The 13,839-nt window shown below is 42.8% G+C and overlaps 2 protein-coding genes across 11 annotated transcripts in view; one reads left to right on the forward strand and one right to left on the reverse strand.

The window, feature by feature from the left end:
- Window positions 1-10,397, reverse strand: Hnrnph3 (heterogeneous nuclear ribonucleoprotein H3). 9 transcript variants are annotated; one of them, XM_026785562.1, is made up of 11 exons: window positions 10,346-10,364; window positions 10,206-10,302; window positions 4,955-5,089; window positions 4,325-4,463; window positions 3,638-3,822; window positions 3,118-3,204; window positions 2,818-2,933; window positions 1,847-1,982; window positions 1,511-1,591; window positions 1,238-1,330; window positions 1-1,139 (listed from the first exon to the last, which is right to left on the reverse strand). In XM_026785562.1, exons 3-11 carry the CDS (start codon window positions 5,064-5,066, stop codon window positions 1,063-1,065), a joined length of 1,026 nt encoding a protein of 341 aa, XP_026641363.1. In that variant the 5' UTR covers window positions 5,067-5,089; window positions 10,206-10,302; window positions 10,346-10,364; the 3' UTR covers window positions 1-1,062. The 9 variants fall into 9 exon arrangements, with proteins under 9 accessions (XP_026641363.1, XP_026641362.1, XP_026641360.1 ...); XM_026785561.1 differs by having other exon boundaries at window positions 10,187-10,302; XM_026785559.1 differs by having other exon boundaries at window positions 10,206-10,397.
- The window catches only part of LOC101989208 (phenazine biosynthesis-like domain-containing protein 2), a 25,238-nt gene continuing 21,075 nt past the window's right edge, over window positions 9,677-13,839 (forward strand). Inside the window, exon 1 of one of the 2 annotated variants that reach the window (XM_005360125.3) lies at window positions 9,677-9,739. The gene's annotated coding sequence lies outside the window, so the exon portion shown is untranslated. The remainder of the gene's footprint in view (window positions 9,740-13,839) is intronic. The other variant, XM_026785566.1, reaches the window with a different exon arrangement.

A 13,839-nucleotide genomic window follows, 5' to 3' on the forward strand; every position in this document is an offset into this window, starting at 1 on the left:
TTTTTCTCCCATGTTGACATTTATTAAATGAATAACATTTCTAGCAAAAAACAAGTAACAAGTTCAATAGCTGAGTTCACATTGACAGGTTTCAATCTGATCCATTAGCCAATTTAGGGGAAAGCCACATTGATCAAAGTGATAAGATTAGAAAGTACCCTTCCCTTACTAAACAGAGCTTAAATACTCAAAACCAGTACCAGATGCAAAATCCAGCTGTAGCATTGTTTTACATTTTTCTAAATGCAGTCATTTACACAATTTAAAAACCCTGTTTTCTTAGGTAAGAAACTGAAAACACAAGAATATATCTTTCATAGTAAATACCCATGTATTTACACCGAGTTCTGTCATCAGTGAGAATTCTTAGTTACTCCAATAAACTCAAATTTTGGAAACATTTTTGGTATCTTGGGCAAGTGCTATGAGGATTTTAAAATCTAGGGCTATAATTTCAACTACTACTCCCATGTCCCTGGGTCCATAATTAATTCAAAACACAATTTCGGCTATTTAGAATCCAGATACCTCTCTTACAAAATTATTCAGAGCTATGCTTGATAAATGAGATTGAAAAGAGAATGCAGAATTAACTGAACTTATATTCCTGAAGCCACTTGAATGCATCTTTAGGCTTTTTATTTACAGGGTGTCCAGGAAAGAAAGCTAGCTAACTACTCAAGCTCTATCCATCCCAGATGTGTGCTAAAACTTACAGTCTTGTCCACTCACATTGCACCATGCTACTTTTTGTAGAGCTAACAGTAAAATACATCATCCCAAATCTTATGAAGGCAACACATCTTTAAGAGTACCTATATATAAAAAGTAGCAACATCAGTGGTTTCAATATAAAAATTTATTAAGTCAAAGTATGCAACAAATAAAACCTACAGAAAACAGATTTTCCCATCACAATCTGTTGCTTTACCAAATAATATCTTGAAAACACACATTCCTTCAGTCATTATAAAGTTCTTGAAATACAAAAGAAATTAAATCCGTAAGAAAGTCTAGTAGACAGATGTTGTTGTTAGGACTTGTACGTTGGTGGTGGTGTTTTCAGTACATCCCACGCCATCCACCTCCACTCATTCCACCTTGCCCATAGTAACCTCCACCGCCTCCACCACCACGACCTTAAGAAGACATTTAAGAACCATCTGTCAGATGTCCATGCACATCACCATATTTATATTTTAAGTGAAAGACATTGCCAATACAAAACCTGACTTACCATAACCTCCCAAGCCATCAGGAGTGCCATATCCTCCACTGTAGTTGTTCCCCATTCCCATTCTCCCAACAGATCCATATCCTCCTTGATTATCTGCACATTTAAAAAAAAAAAAAACAGGACGGTTTCCAAAGTAGCCAATACTGCTTATTCTAAAAAGTTTATAAACCAGGTTTGGGAAGGGTATGCCAAAGCACCAAGGCAGGAGGATTATGAGGCCAGCCTGGGCTACAGAGCAGGATGAACCCGTCTCAAATACAAAAGTATACATACCCATTCCATCTCTGCCATAGCCTCCCATTCCAGAGCCACCTCCAGGGGTGGAATTCAAGAAGAGTTCAATGTATCGATGTTCTTTAAAAAAGAGGAGTGGAAAAAGGTAAGAATAGTAGAGAAGGGAATATTGGAGCAAATATTAATTAAAGGTCAATTAGTATTTAAAAAGCAGGCTGATCCACACATAAAGGACTATTTTAGGCATCCATTAAAGTCTAGACATTATTACTAGGTCAAATGATTTTAAAGATTTACCACAGGCATTTTAACAAGTAATTATTTTATAAACTGCACACATCTATAAAACAGAAGCATCCCAAAGACACCACTTACGCATGTTGTTTTTATCTTTAGACATGGCAGCCACGGCATCTTCATGTGTCACAAACTCTACATCTGCCTCTCCTGTTGCTCTGCCATCAGCTCCAATGTCGATATGAACTCGTATTGGATTGAGTGGTGAGAAGAACTAAATAAAAGTTGTTCAATTTTAAATTTCAATTATTTAAAATTAGGCACATAATTTTTTTCCTAATCCACTAAAATAAACTATTGAGAGTCTATAGGGCTCCAGCATTGTGGAGGTAGGGTGTCACCCTTTACTACAAAGGTGGTCAATTTGGCTCACATAGAGAAGGACTATATTTTATTTTATTTTATTTTTTCTTCTTAAGACAGGGTTTTTCTATGTAGCTTTGGTGACTGTCCTGGAACTGGCTCTTATAGACCAGACTGGCCTTAAACTCAGGGAGCTTTTAAAGTAAGGCAATACTAAATTTTAAACAAAAAAATTTGAAACTGGCTCCATGTCCAAGGTTAGGAGTATCTTGAAGTTTGGGGTTGTTCCAGACCCTATTGCTAAAGGCAAATTCCTATCCAATTGACTGACCCCCCCCCCCCCCCCGCCCAGGGTTTCTCTGTAGCTTTGGTGCCTGTCCCGGAACTAGCTCTAGTAGACCAGGCTGGCCTCGAACTCCCAGAGATCCACCTGCCTCTGCCTCCTGAGTGCTGGGAACTGAGTTTTTTTTTTTAAATGCATTTTTTAAACCTGCTTAAAAATCTCACAGAGGTCAGTATATAAGGGACACAAACACCTATGAACATATTAAGTAAATAATCTATCACTAAGTGACAATCCTAGCTTGAATCTTAACAAATAGAATAGATAAGGCATAGTGTCTGCCTGTCATTCCAACATGCTCAAAGCCAAGTTAGGATTTCTAAATTCTAATCCAGTTTGGGCTACAATGAGACCTCCCCGCCAAGAATAGTAAGTAAAAACACCCACTATGAACCACACTTACATTAGCAATATCATTTTCAGTCGCACGAAAAGGCAGCCCTCTCATGTGCACAAAATGACCACCATGGAAACCTGAACTTGCATCACCAGCTCCACCGTAGCCATGTCCTCCCATGCCTAGATTATAAACCATCATGGGTTCAGGTAAGTATATACATATAAATCTATAAGCCAGTGCAACGACACAAGTTTCCATTAGCTTATTAAAGTTGCCTAACTACTAAGAGTTGCCTAATTACTACTGGAAGCTTACTAAGGAAACAATACAATTTACTTCAGCATGACAATATTCTTAGTTTACCTCTTCCATCTCTCATCCTGTCATCAAAGCCATCATTTCCATAGCCATAATTATTATAGCCACCATAGTCATCAAAACCTCCATAGCCTGTGCAAATAAAAGGAAAAAGAAATACCATCCTGAGTAGTTTATTTTGTAAGCTAATTTACAAAGTCATTTTGTAGTCAACAATTTTAGCTTCTTCATTGATGTTTGCAGCTTACTGCACATGAGGAAAGTAGTTAACCCTTGATGGAAATGAAAATAACCACAGGATAAATTCAAACATAACATGAAAACCAAATTTCATCTTTATGCCAAGAAGAAACATACCAGTTATCTTTACTTTCGTTTCTACATTACATTTTCTAGGTGTTAATATGTGCATCAATCAAGTTCCACAGTGTAAATCCCATAATTTCATGAACAGGTTTTAAAACCTCGTAGGTACTGAAATTACTGCCATTTCTGTATTTCTTGACAAAGTGTCAGGAACATCAAGAAAATGACAACAGAACCTTTGTTCATTAGATACACATACCACCATCATATCCATCACCTCCTCGTCGCATTCTGTCATACATACTTCCACGCCCAGCTCCATAATAACCCCCTCTTCCTCCTATTGGTCTATCATATGGTCCCGGTCGCTGTCCCAGCAATCTTCTTGGTGGATCATAAAATCCTTTGATTTCACTCCTGCTACTCCTGAAGATCTCAATGTACCTATTTTAAAAGGGTTAAAGTATATGTTTCAGCGTGGATATATTAGAGAGTAATTAGATACTGGGCAAAATGCAGTGTCTATATCTAGGTACATAACCCAATTTAAATCGCCTAAATAAGCCATAAGGTAACATTTTTACACCTACAAACTTAAATAATTAAATATTTAAGTTTTACATAGACAAATGAGTCATTTGAAAACACTGAATTATGAATATATTTAGTTTGTTTCCTTTAGTACAAGATAGATACGTAAGAAAAACAGGTGATTATACAAAAACAAATTTAACAACACCCTACAAAGAAATGGAAACAGATAATCTAATTTTAATTAGAATTAATTCCCCACCCAAATCTGTAGTTTCCATGTTAAATTTAGGTAATTATCAATTCTTTAAAACTACCCCCAGAAAATGTTATGGTTACCCCCCCATTTAAGCAATAGTGACCCACAACCCCCAAAAATAAAAATTTAACACCATCCCAAACTCTCCATCCCCACCTGTGCCCTATTCTTTCCTTGTGTTTCCCCAGAGCATTTTCTGCTATCTCCTTTGAAGCAAACTGCACGAAGGCCTCCCCTGTGCTTCTCCCCTGGTAGTCCATCGTCAATGTTATCCCATTTGGCACGATTTCCAACCCTTTAACCCAAGGACAAATACCCCATCAAGGGGAACAGTGTTAAAGGCTGAAACATTCCCATCTGAATCAAATATTTAAAACAAGTCAAAACAAAACAAAACGCGTAGTTTCCCATCACCCCATAATACAAATGGAATATTTTTCAAGTATCATTGGATTAAATATTTTCTGTGACCAGCATCTTAAAATTATACTTCTAAAAGCCCACTACATGAAAAACTACATATTTAACTGTGCTCCCAATGATAACTCATAGCCCATGTCACCATAGTTATTCTCAGTTAACTATACTGTACATTAATCAATGTTTACATAGCCTATACATTCTCTATGGAATATTAACTGGAGCACAGTTCCCATTTTATTATAATAACCCAGATTACCACAAAATTTAGTTCCAAAATCAAATGAGTTTTATAAATTAAAAACCATCTAATAAAAAACACATACAGTTAAAATACTACTAAACTTTGACTAGTACTAGAGGTACCTTGAAAGAACTGAACTATTTCCTCTTTGCTGCAACCAAATGGCAGTCCTCGAAGTCGCACTGTCCCATCACTAGCGTCATTTGGACCATTATGTTTCATAACCCAATCCATTTCAATATCGCTTGATTTAAATGCTATGAAAATAAACAAGCACATAAAAGCAGTCAATCACAACACCCTCTTACCAAGATTTGAACACTTCTCAAGTGTCACAGTGAGGAATGCATGCATGCAATTCCTACAACAATCAGCAACAGAGTACTCTATTATAAAAAGTCTACTTTGGGGTGGGGCAGGGAAAGGTAATGAAACTCACCCCTTACCTACCAAACAACACTGAACCACCAGAGTAAAATTTGTTGTAACACACCTTTTCCACAGTCCACTCACTTTTTTTTTTTAACTTTTCAGGCTTCAATATTGACCCAAAGCTACCGGATTTTTTTTGTTTTGTTTTGCAGACAGGGTGTCAGTGTACCAATAGCTATGAGTGCTAAGATTACCCGAGTCACCAGCCCAACTGCAAAATGTTTAAAAATAATCACATAAAAGGTGTATATAATATAGTCATCTATATATAATATAGACATCTATTCATATTGAGATTTGAGCATTTAAAAAAAAAAACACAGTAGCTAGGTGGACCTCAAGGTCATCTTTGACTCCATCAGCAATTGGAGGGCACTACAAGACCCTATCTCAAAAACAAAAGAAAACAAGGAAAACACTACTGAAACCCAAACGCTATGTGGAATATGATAGATAGTACATGCCCAAGATCTCAGTACTGGGAGTTAAGGCAGGATTTTGAGTTTGAGACCAGCTGGGACTATAAGGAAACTGCTTCAACAAACACTCAGATGAGTTCCTTTCAACATCTTTTTTTTTGGGGGGGGCGGGGGGGATTTAAGACAGGGTGACCAAGAACCAGTCTGGTTTTGAATCACAGATGCCTGCCTGCCTCTCAGCCCCAGTGCTGGAACTAAAGGGAAGTGTCACCACTCCACGTTATGCTCATCCTCTTAACATTTTTAGTTAAGCAGATTTAACACAGTGACACTCATATGGCACTTAAAAAGCACAGCATGAAGCCCCTTCCATCCCCCAAGACACACACACAAAACCTCCCCTAGAGGCAGCCACTTTCCTTGTAAAATTCCAGAATACTTTAGAGACTAATGCAGAAGTTCCGCAGCTGTGGAAAAACTTACCAGTCCTTGCTTATTTCACTACACAGCTGCAGGAATCCTACTCACCTGAATATTCCAATCTTTCCCTCACCACCTCCTCCCGTCAACAAAACAATTTTTTTTCATTTGATTCCTTTAGGCTGGACGGTATATCAACACCATTCACTAATGGTTAATTCCATATCATCTGTTAGAGGCAGCATCTACAGAGTTAACAATTCTAATTTTCTTAAAATCACATGGCAGCACACTTACTCCTACAACCCTAGCCCTGGGAGGCTGAGGCAAGACATTCAGGAATTCAAGGCCATACTCTGTCTTTGAAGAAGGAAGGAAGGAGTGAGTTGGGGGGGGGGGGAGGCAGGGATATGGAATGGAGTGGTGGTTGAGGGGTGGAAAAGGTAGGCAGATTTCTGAATTTGAACTCAGCTTGGTCTACACAGTGAGTTCCAGGACAGCCAGGGCTACAATTGTGAGACCCTGTCTTGGAGGGAAAAACATAAAACAAAAAGGTATTTTAGAACTTGGCATAGTGGCACTTTGGAGGCAGTGGGTATGTAAGTTCAAGGTCAGCCTGATCTACGGGACAGCCAGGGCTACACAGAAAAACTGTCACCAAAAACCGGGGTGGGGATGTAAATTTCTAAAATTCATACATCAATGATAGAGTAAATGTCTATCATGTGTCAACCTTTGGATTACATTCTAAACACCCTTCCCCCAATAATACATGTATTAAAGACAATGTTTAATTTCTATTCCAGTGGTTATTAATGTGTATATCATCAGCATTTGTGTGTACTAGTGACTGAACCTCAAACCCCGCTGAAAGAAAATCCAGGCCCATCTTTAAAGCAAAGCCCGTGGAAGGTGCCACTCTTGACAGAACCAAAATGGCGAAAACACAATTTAAAAATTGACATTATTAGTAATTTTTCAGTGCACTTGATTTAAAAGAAAGCATGAGGCCCTACATGGTGACACATGTCTTTGATCCCAGCAGCTGGGAGACATTAGCATGCTCTGAGTTCAAAGTCAGCCAAGTTCACATAGTGAGAATATCAAAAAAAAAAAAAAAAAAGGCATCATGGGGTTGAATGGCTCACTAATCTGCCATTCGATGGCTACTTAAAACATTGCATTTCTGAGCCTGGTATTCACTATAAAATACAGCATTAACTGCTGGGCATCAGTGGTGATGGCCGTGTGTGCCTTTAATCCCAGCACTCAGGAGGCAGAGACTGGCAGATCTCTTGTGAGTTCCAGGACAGCCAAGACTACACATAGAAACCCTATCTTGAAAAAACCAAAACAAAGCAGCAGTAGGCAAGTGAGGTATTGGCACCCACTGCTGTGTTTTACAAGAATATTTATATTATGTAGTTCTAATCTGCTTCAGCTAAAAATTTACCTTTGACTATTAGAGTTTATGGACCCTGTAAAGAAGTGGTTCTCAACCTTTCTAATGCTTTGACCCTTTGATACAGGTTCTCATAAACTATAAAATTATTTTTGCTGCTACTTCATAACTGTAATTTTGTTTCTGTTATGAATTTTCCAATGGTATCAGTGAACCCACTGAGAACCACTGCTGTAAAACCAACAAGATGCTCCACAAAACCTCAACTGTATCTGAAAACCATAAACAACTACTTTAATCTGTGTATGTGCTAGTATACACTCATACTTCAGTGTAATGTGGAGGTTATAGGAAAACTTTTATTCATCAGTTCTTGACTTCAATTAACAGAATTTTACTGGAAAAGCCAACAAGATTTGGACCAAACTATCTCCCAGGGTGACATTCCACTCCAAGTCAGAAGACAGGAAACTGCCTTGCTGTAACATACCTTTAAACTCAAGTCTAGAATCCTACGAAAACATTATGGGCAATTTGTTCTGAGACCTTAATAAAGCTTTCAGAGGTTGTGCAACTGTTCACTACTTAGACTACTCCACTCCAACCTTTCTTTGCTAACTACTATCTGCTTTAGGGAGCCCAGCGTTCTCAGGCCCCTAATTCTGTTCTAGACCTTGAGACAGGGAGACCAACCTGAGTTACACTACCCCCAAATCCAAGAGTGTCACAGATGCAGCCCCTTGCCTATGGTCCACCTACAGTGGATGCTAAAGCAGAAGGGTGATTTGAGCCCAAGAATCCCAGGCTGGCCTGGGTAAGCAGGGAAACACTATCAGAAAACCTCCAAGTGTTAGTACCAACTGAAAATACTAGCAGTTAAAATGAAGCCAACTTTTTGAGACTTTAAATACAACTTCCTAAAGAAAGCAAAAATTTCAGTCACAAAAGACTACATACTATTCCAGTTTTATACCAAGAACACAAAAATCTATAAAAAACACTATCTGTGACTGAAATAGAACAGGTCAGCATATGGAATGACTGTTAGTACGTACGTCTTTTTGAAATGGTAAAGTGTTTTTTAAACTGAGCTGTGGTAGTCTGACACTAGAGATGCACCGAAGTCCACAGAATACCACTTTAAACAGAAGTTAATGGATGTTATAAACAGTGTGGTGGCTCATAGCTGCCACCCCGGCAGCTGGAGGCAGAAACATCAACATCCTCGAATCTCCAGGCCAGCAGCAGTCTACAGGGACTCTATCTCAAAACAACAAAACCATCTTGTAAGCAGAGGCAGGAGACTCAGAGTAAGAGGGCAGCCTCCTGTACATATCCAGTTGCAAGCTACTATCAAGAGCTTCTCTCAAACAACAAAAAATTGTTTATAATGCAATCCAATAAAGAAAATGTGGGCATATTACTTAGTTCTTTCCAATTGGATCTGAGTCCTTTGATTTTTCAAAGGCCATTAAGGATCTGCCTATTCCAGGTGGCATGGGCACTACTGCAAGCTAACTTTAAGGTCCAGGATATTCTTTTTCCTTTTTAATCCATCTTCAATGGAAATCACCGACACAGTTCTGATTTAAGGACCCAAAACATGCTAGACCATTCTTTTGGTTCAAAACATCACAGTTCGACACTTTGTTCTAAACATGCCTAGCCATCAAATGAAAACAAATATAGCTGATTTCCGGCTTTAATTACAAGTCGACACAAAACACAGCTCTCGGAGAACAACTACAGAAAACGTTGCTGAACTAGCCACCCTGGCCTAAGAGCAGTCCCGTAGTTCACCCGGACCCGGCCTATTTGAAACACACTCATTTCATCCTAAATCACTCATTCTCTTACAAAATTAAGGTCTTGGTAAACATCTAATGTGGAAAAAAAAAATCCTTTGGCGATGTATACGTACTCTTTCCGCAGCTCCAAATCTGGACTACAAAGGCCGGCTAAGCATCCTTTCCCTCCTCCCTGAGACTTTCCGTTTACCTAGCTCGCCCTAGAGACCAGAGAACTAGGGGACGCCCCGCCTCCGGCCCTCGGCCAGGCCGGGAGAAAAGGCCTCGGCCACCGAGCGGCGGGATTACAAAGGACCACCGTGTCCGCCTTTGTCCTGCATCTGCCAGAGGATCGCCCGCGCCGCCACTGGCTTCGCCTTCCCCCGGCTCCACCTGTCTCATCCCGGGGATCTGCGTTAGCAGTCACTAGTCGCCCCGCCAGCCCAGGTAGTCCCTTCGAGGCCAAGGAGGACGGAGGCCGCTGTGGGAGGCCGGGCCGCGCCGGGCGCCATTTCCACCGGGAGCGCGTCCCGCCGCCCCGCAGTCCCTGCTCGCCGAGCTCCCCCACCCTCATCCCTACCGGAGAGCTCGCCCTCCCCCCCCCGCCCCCTGCCCACACAGGACCCCCGGCCTTCCCAACACTTTCCGCGAGCTGGAGACGACAAAGTAGCCCGAGCGGGGAAAGGCGGGAAGGCGACCCAGCAGCTACCGACCTCAAGATGGCGGCAGCCGAGCGGCGGGGAGAGCGGGCGAGCGGCTGGAGAGCGCGGCGCCGGCCCTTCCTCCCGGAGGCAGACAGCCCCGGAGGCCAGCTGACGCCACGCTCCCTCACCGACTCCCGGGCTCCTCGGCCTTCTCCCGACTCCGCTCTCGGCACCTACCGGCCCAACCTACCCCCTTCTACTTCAGATACCCTGTGGGGCGCTAGTAACGCCGACTCCGACGGTCGCGGCGGGCGGGCAGGGACGGCCGCTTCGTCCGCGGGTGGCGCTCCCGACAACAGTCTCTCCCTCCCAACCGTCCGCGGGTGGCGCTCCCGACAACAGTCTCTCCCTCCCAACCGTCCGCGGCGGCGACCGCGTAGGGAGCTGCGCAGCACAGACACTGGCGAGGGGGGATGGGAGGGAGCGAGCGAGGAGGAGGGGGCGGGGCGGGGCGGAGCTCACGGGCCGGCCGCGCGCCGCTCTCGCGAGACTCGACTGACAGGCCGGTCTCGGCGGGGGCGGGGCGAAGCGCGCCTGCGCACTAGGGGTCACCTGGCTGCGGCGGCGACTCCGTAGCTCTCTGGTTTCCCGGTCCGCCGTCAGATCCTCAGAGCTCGCTTTTGTTCCTCCCACCAGAGGACGTGCGTGGATTCTGAGGAACCGTGGCGTCGCGGTTTGCTAAGGCGCTTTCTTGCTTCCCTGAGGATACATCCCGTAAAGGCCCGCCCTTGCCCTGCGTGGAGGGAGCCACGTGGTTCTGCACCCCAAAAACCAGGGAAAGGCTTTTCTCTTCCACCATGTTTGCGTTACGTAACCAGAAAAAAAAAATGGATGTTTCGCCTGCAAAGATAAAAAGACACCCAGCAGGATTTCTGTCCTAGCCTGGGGTTTTGCTCTCCTGCCTAGCCCAACCAGCCTTGACTTCTTGATTGCCTTCCTACCTGCCATGTTTAATTTTTCTCGTCATTAAGCCCAGTGACAGCTCAGTGGCTCGTGGCAGTTGTCTTTGTTTACTATATAAAGTTTGATGTTCCTGAAAATTAGCTTACAGGAGACACGTACGAAACATTTTGGGGGTTCCATGCTGCTACCAAGGTTCCTCATGACACACTTATGACCTTTTAACACAAATGGCACATCAAAAAAAAAAAAATCTGTGGGAAGGTAGGGAGCAATCGTGGGGTAAGAGACTTAGAACAAAGCAAGTTAACGGGCAAAGAGGATGATCTTAGTCAGCAGTCAGGCAGGACCAGTTAAGGTTGTAAATGTGAAGGGGGTACCTTGTAGTCACCTTCAGTGTGCTCTTCAAAGATTTCTTGGTGCTAAAGACACTGGGAAGCCCATTAGGAGTGGAGTTGGGCTCGTTGCGGTGGGGGACATTAGCAGTGTAGAATGGATTTTATTTACCATGAGATGTGTGTGTGTGTGTGTGTGTGTGTGTGTGTGTGTGTGTGTGTGTTTAGACTGGAGCCAGGAGGCCAATTATTTAGTTTCTGGTTTGGAAAATGTTCTGGTGGAAGCTTCACCCCAGACCCTGGCATCCATATATCCAAAGAATCTGGAATGTTTGTGTGGAAGCTCCATCCTAAGCCCCCTCCCCCTTCTCTCCAAACCCTGATGCATCTCAGCCCACCAAAGTGATGACCTCTCCCTCAGAGATGCTCAAGACCACTCCCGCAGGGGACTTAAACTGCACCCAGAAAACAGACATGTGGTTTTCCGGTCTTCCTTTCCCGTCTCCTCTCTGGGGGACTGGGAAATCATTCAGGGGAACATTTTCATCCATTAGGCCTGGGCTTTTTCTAACTCGGTCTGATTTGGTCTGGTTGTGTCAGCAGAGACTCACCGGAGTTCTCTTTTCACAGTTCGGAAACTCATTTCACAGTTTCCATTCGGCTTCAGAGTTACTTAAATGTCTCTAGTGCTCTACTGGTTTAACCCAAAATATTCCTCAGGGAAAGGGGGGGGGCAGTGTGGTTATAATTACAGACAGGAAAACCAAAAGATGTTACAGAATCCATAATACCTGGGATTTATTAAGAGCTTCACTGGAGCTAGGCATGGTAAGCAATTCATTGTCGTTGTTCTTGTGTAGTCAAGGTTGTCCTTGAACTCCTGACCCTTCTACCCTCCACACAACTGAGTCTCTATAGCCCTAAAATGTGGTCCTCATTTCACAGATGCTGTTCCTAATCCCAGAACAGGGAAAAGAGTTGCGGAAGGGATAGAGCCGAGTGACTTAGGTCTAAACCCTTTTTTTGTGGTTACAAGGAAGTTTATTGGTTGGAGACTTGCAGAAACTTGGTTATCCTATTGTTACTATAAACCCCCTAAAGTCTTCCCTTTCCTTTAATAGCTGGGGATTGAAGTTAGGACCTAAAGCATGTTCTCCCTTTAAAATGTAATTGGTTTTTAGCAACTCCCAGCTCCACACTTTGGATGAATTCTCCCCTGGGCCTTCCTTCCATGGGTTTAAATTACATGGCTTCTTTATTCTTCCAGCCCGATTTGGTAGGTGGAATCCTATAATCCCTTTTCTTCACCTAAAAGTCAATGTACTTACAACCCAAATGAATTTGGCGTTCTTTGTACACACTTGTGTGGTTATGGGCGACAATCCTCAGATCATTCTCCTGATTCTGATGTCTGACTTTTCCACCCAATGGTGATGTTTCTTTTGGAGGTATTTTTCCCCATAATTTCTTTACGATAAGCACTCTTTACAAACACTATAAAAATTTAGAAGGCCTTTTGCCTATTTATTACAGAAAGTAGGAATCTTCTAGTCTAAAGATACATTATAGGGTGGTAACTGTAATTTTTATTAGCGTCTTAGTTTACTGGGTAAGAAAAGAATCCTGTTCCTCCCCCACCCATCTGACCCCTGTTAGTGAGGGTTGGTGCGATTGGACCGCACTGCCCCAGTGATGCCTACAGAACTGTTTCCAGACTGGTCGCTAAGGAATTGTTTCCATGGAGACGGTTACAACTCAGGGCTCCCAGCTGCTTTCTTGATCTCCCCTCTTTTTTTCCCCATTCCCTCCCCTTCCCCCATCTCTCTGCCACCCCTCTCTTTCCCTCTCCTTCCCTTCTGGACTCTCCCCGTTAGCACAGAGACCAGAGGGACCCCCGAAGAGGATTTTGGTTACAGTTTAAAATGAGAGAAAGGATGTAGCAGGAGGAGGAAATGAAGTTCCTAGCCTCCCAGAGGAAAACAATGCGAGGCACACGTGACCACGTATTAATCTGGCAGAATGAAGAGGAGAGGAAAATTCCGTGCAAGGCCTGTGTGAAAATGAAAGAGAAATGGAGAGATTGCATTCTCTTGGGGCAGACCGAGCTCATTAGCTAAAAAGTAGCTTACAGTCAATGTTCGTATATCCCTAATGATACTGCAGAGGATCATTAGCGTGGGATTAACATAACCATTTTGCCTGTATGAAAACAAACCAAGAACAAAACAAGCCACAGAAATGTGATGGCGTCGTGTCGAATTGGTGTTTAATGGCCTTGTACCAGCAACCCTGAAATGGCTTTGTGAAGGCTACTGCTTCCGTTTATGTCCTCACTATCTGGTGTCTTTAGAAAAGTGACCACCTCTTTCAGATAGCCATCATTGTTTCTCGGGACAAGGCTTTTACAAAGATTTCATTCTTGAGATTGTTTAAATTACTTCCCTGGAAACTGTGGAAACCAATCTAGTATGATTATAAGTAAACAAATGGTAACCTTACAGCAGAAGGCACCTAACTCCATCCTCTGTATTTGAGAGTGCCCATGCTTGTGTGTCCAAGGAGGCCACTAGCATCTTTTCTTTTTAATATATTGTGTGTGTGTGTGTGT

The sequence above is a fragment of the Microtus ochrogaster genome, linkage group LG2, assembly GCF_000317375.1.
Source record: "Microtus ochrogaster isolate Prairie Vole_2 linkage group LG2, MicOch1.0, whole genome shotgun sequence".
NCBI classification, from domain to species: Eukaryota; Metazoa; Chordata; class Mammalia; order Rodentia; family Cricetidae; genus Microtus; species Microtus ochrogaster.

Coding starts and splice junctions, on each gene's coding strand:
- Hnrnph3 (XM_026785559.1), bottom strand. CDS start 5,066: ATGGATTGGGTTATGAAACATAATGGTCCAAATGACGCTAGTGATGGG. Junction 1,592..1,846: donor TAAAGATAAAAACAACATGC/GTAAGTGGTGTC, acceptor TCTTTTTTAAAG/AACATCGATACATTGAACTC. Junction 1,331..1,510: donor CTATGGCAGAGATGGAATGG/GTATGTATACTT, acceptor TTAAATGTGCAG/ATAATCAAGGAGGATATGGA.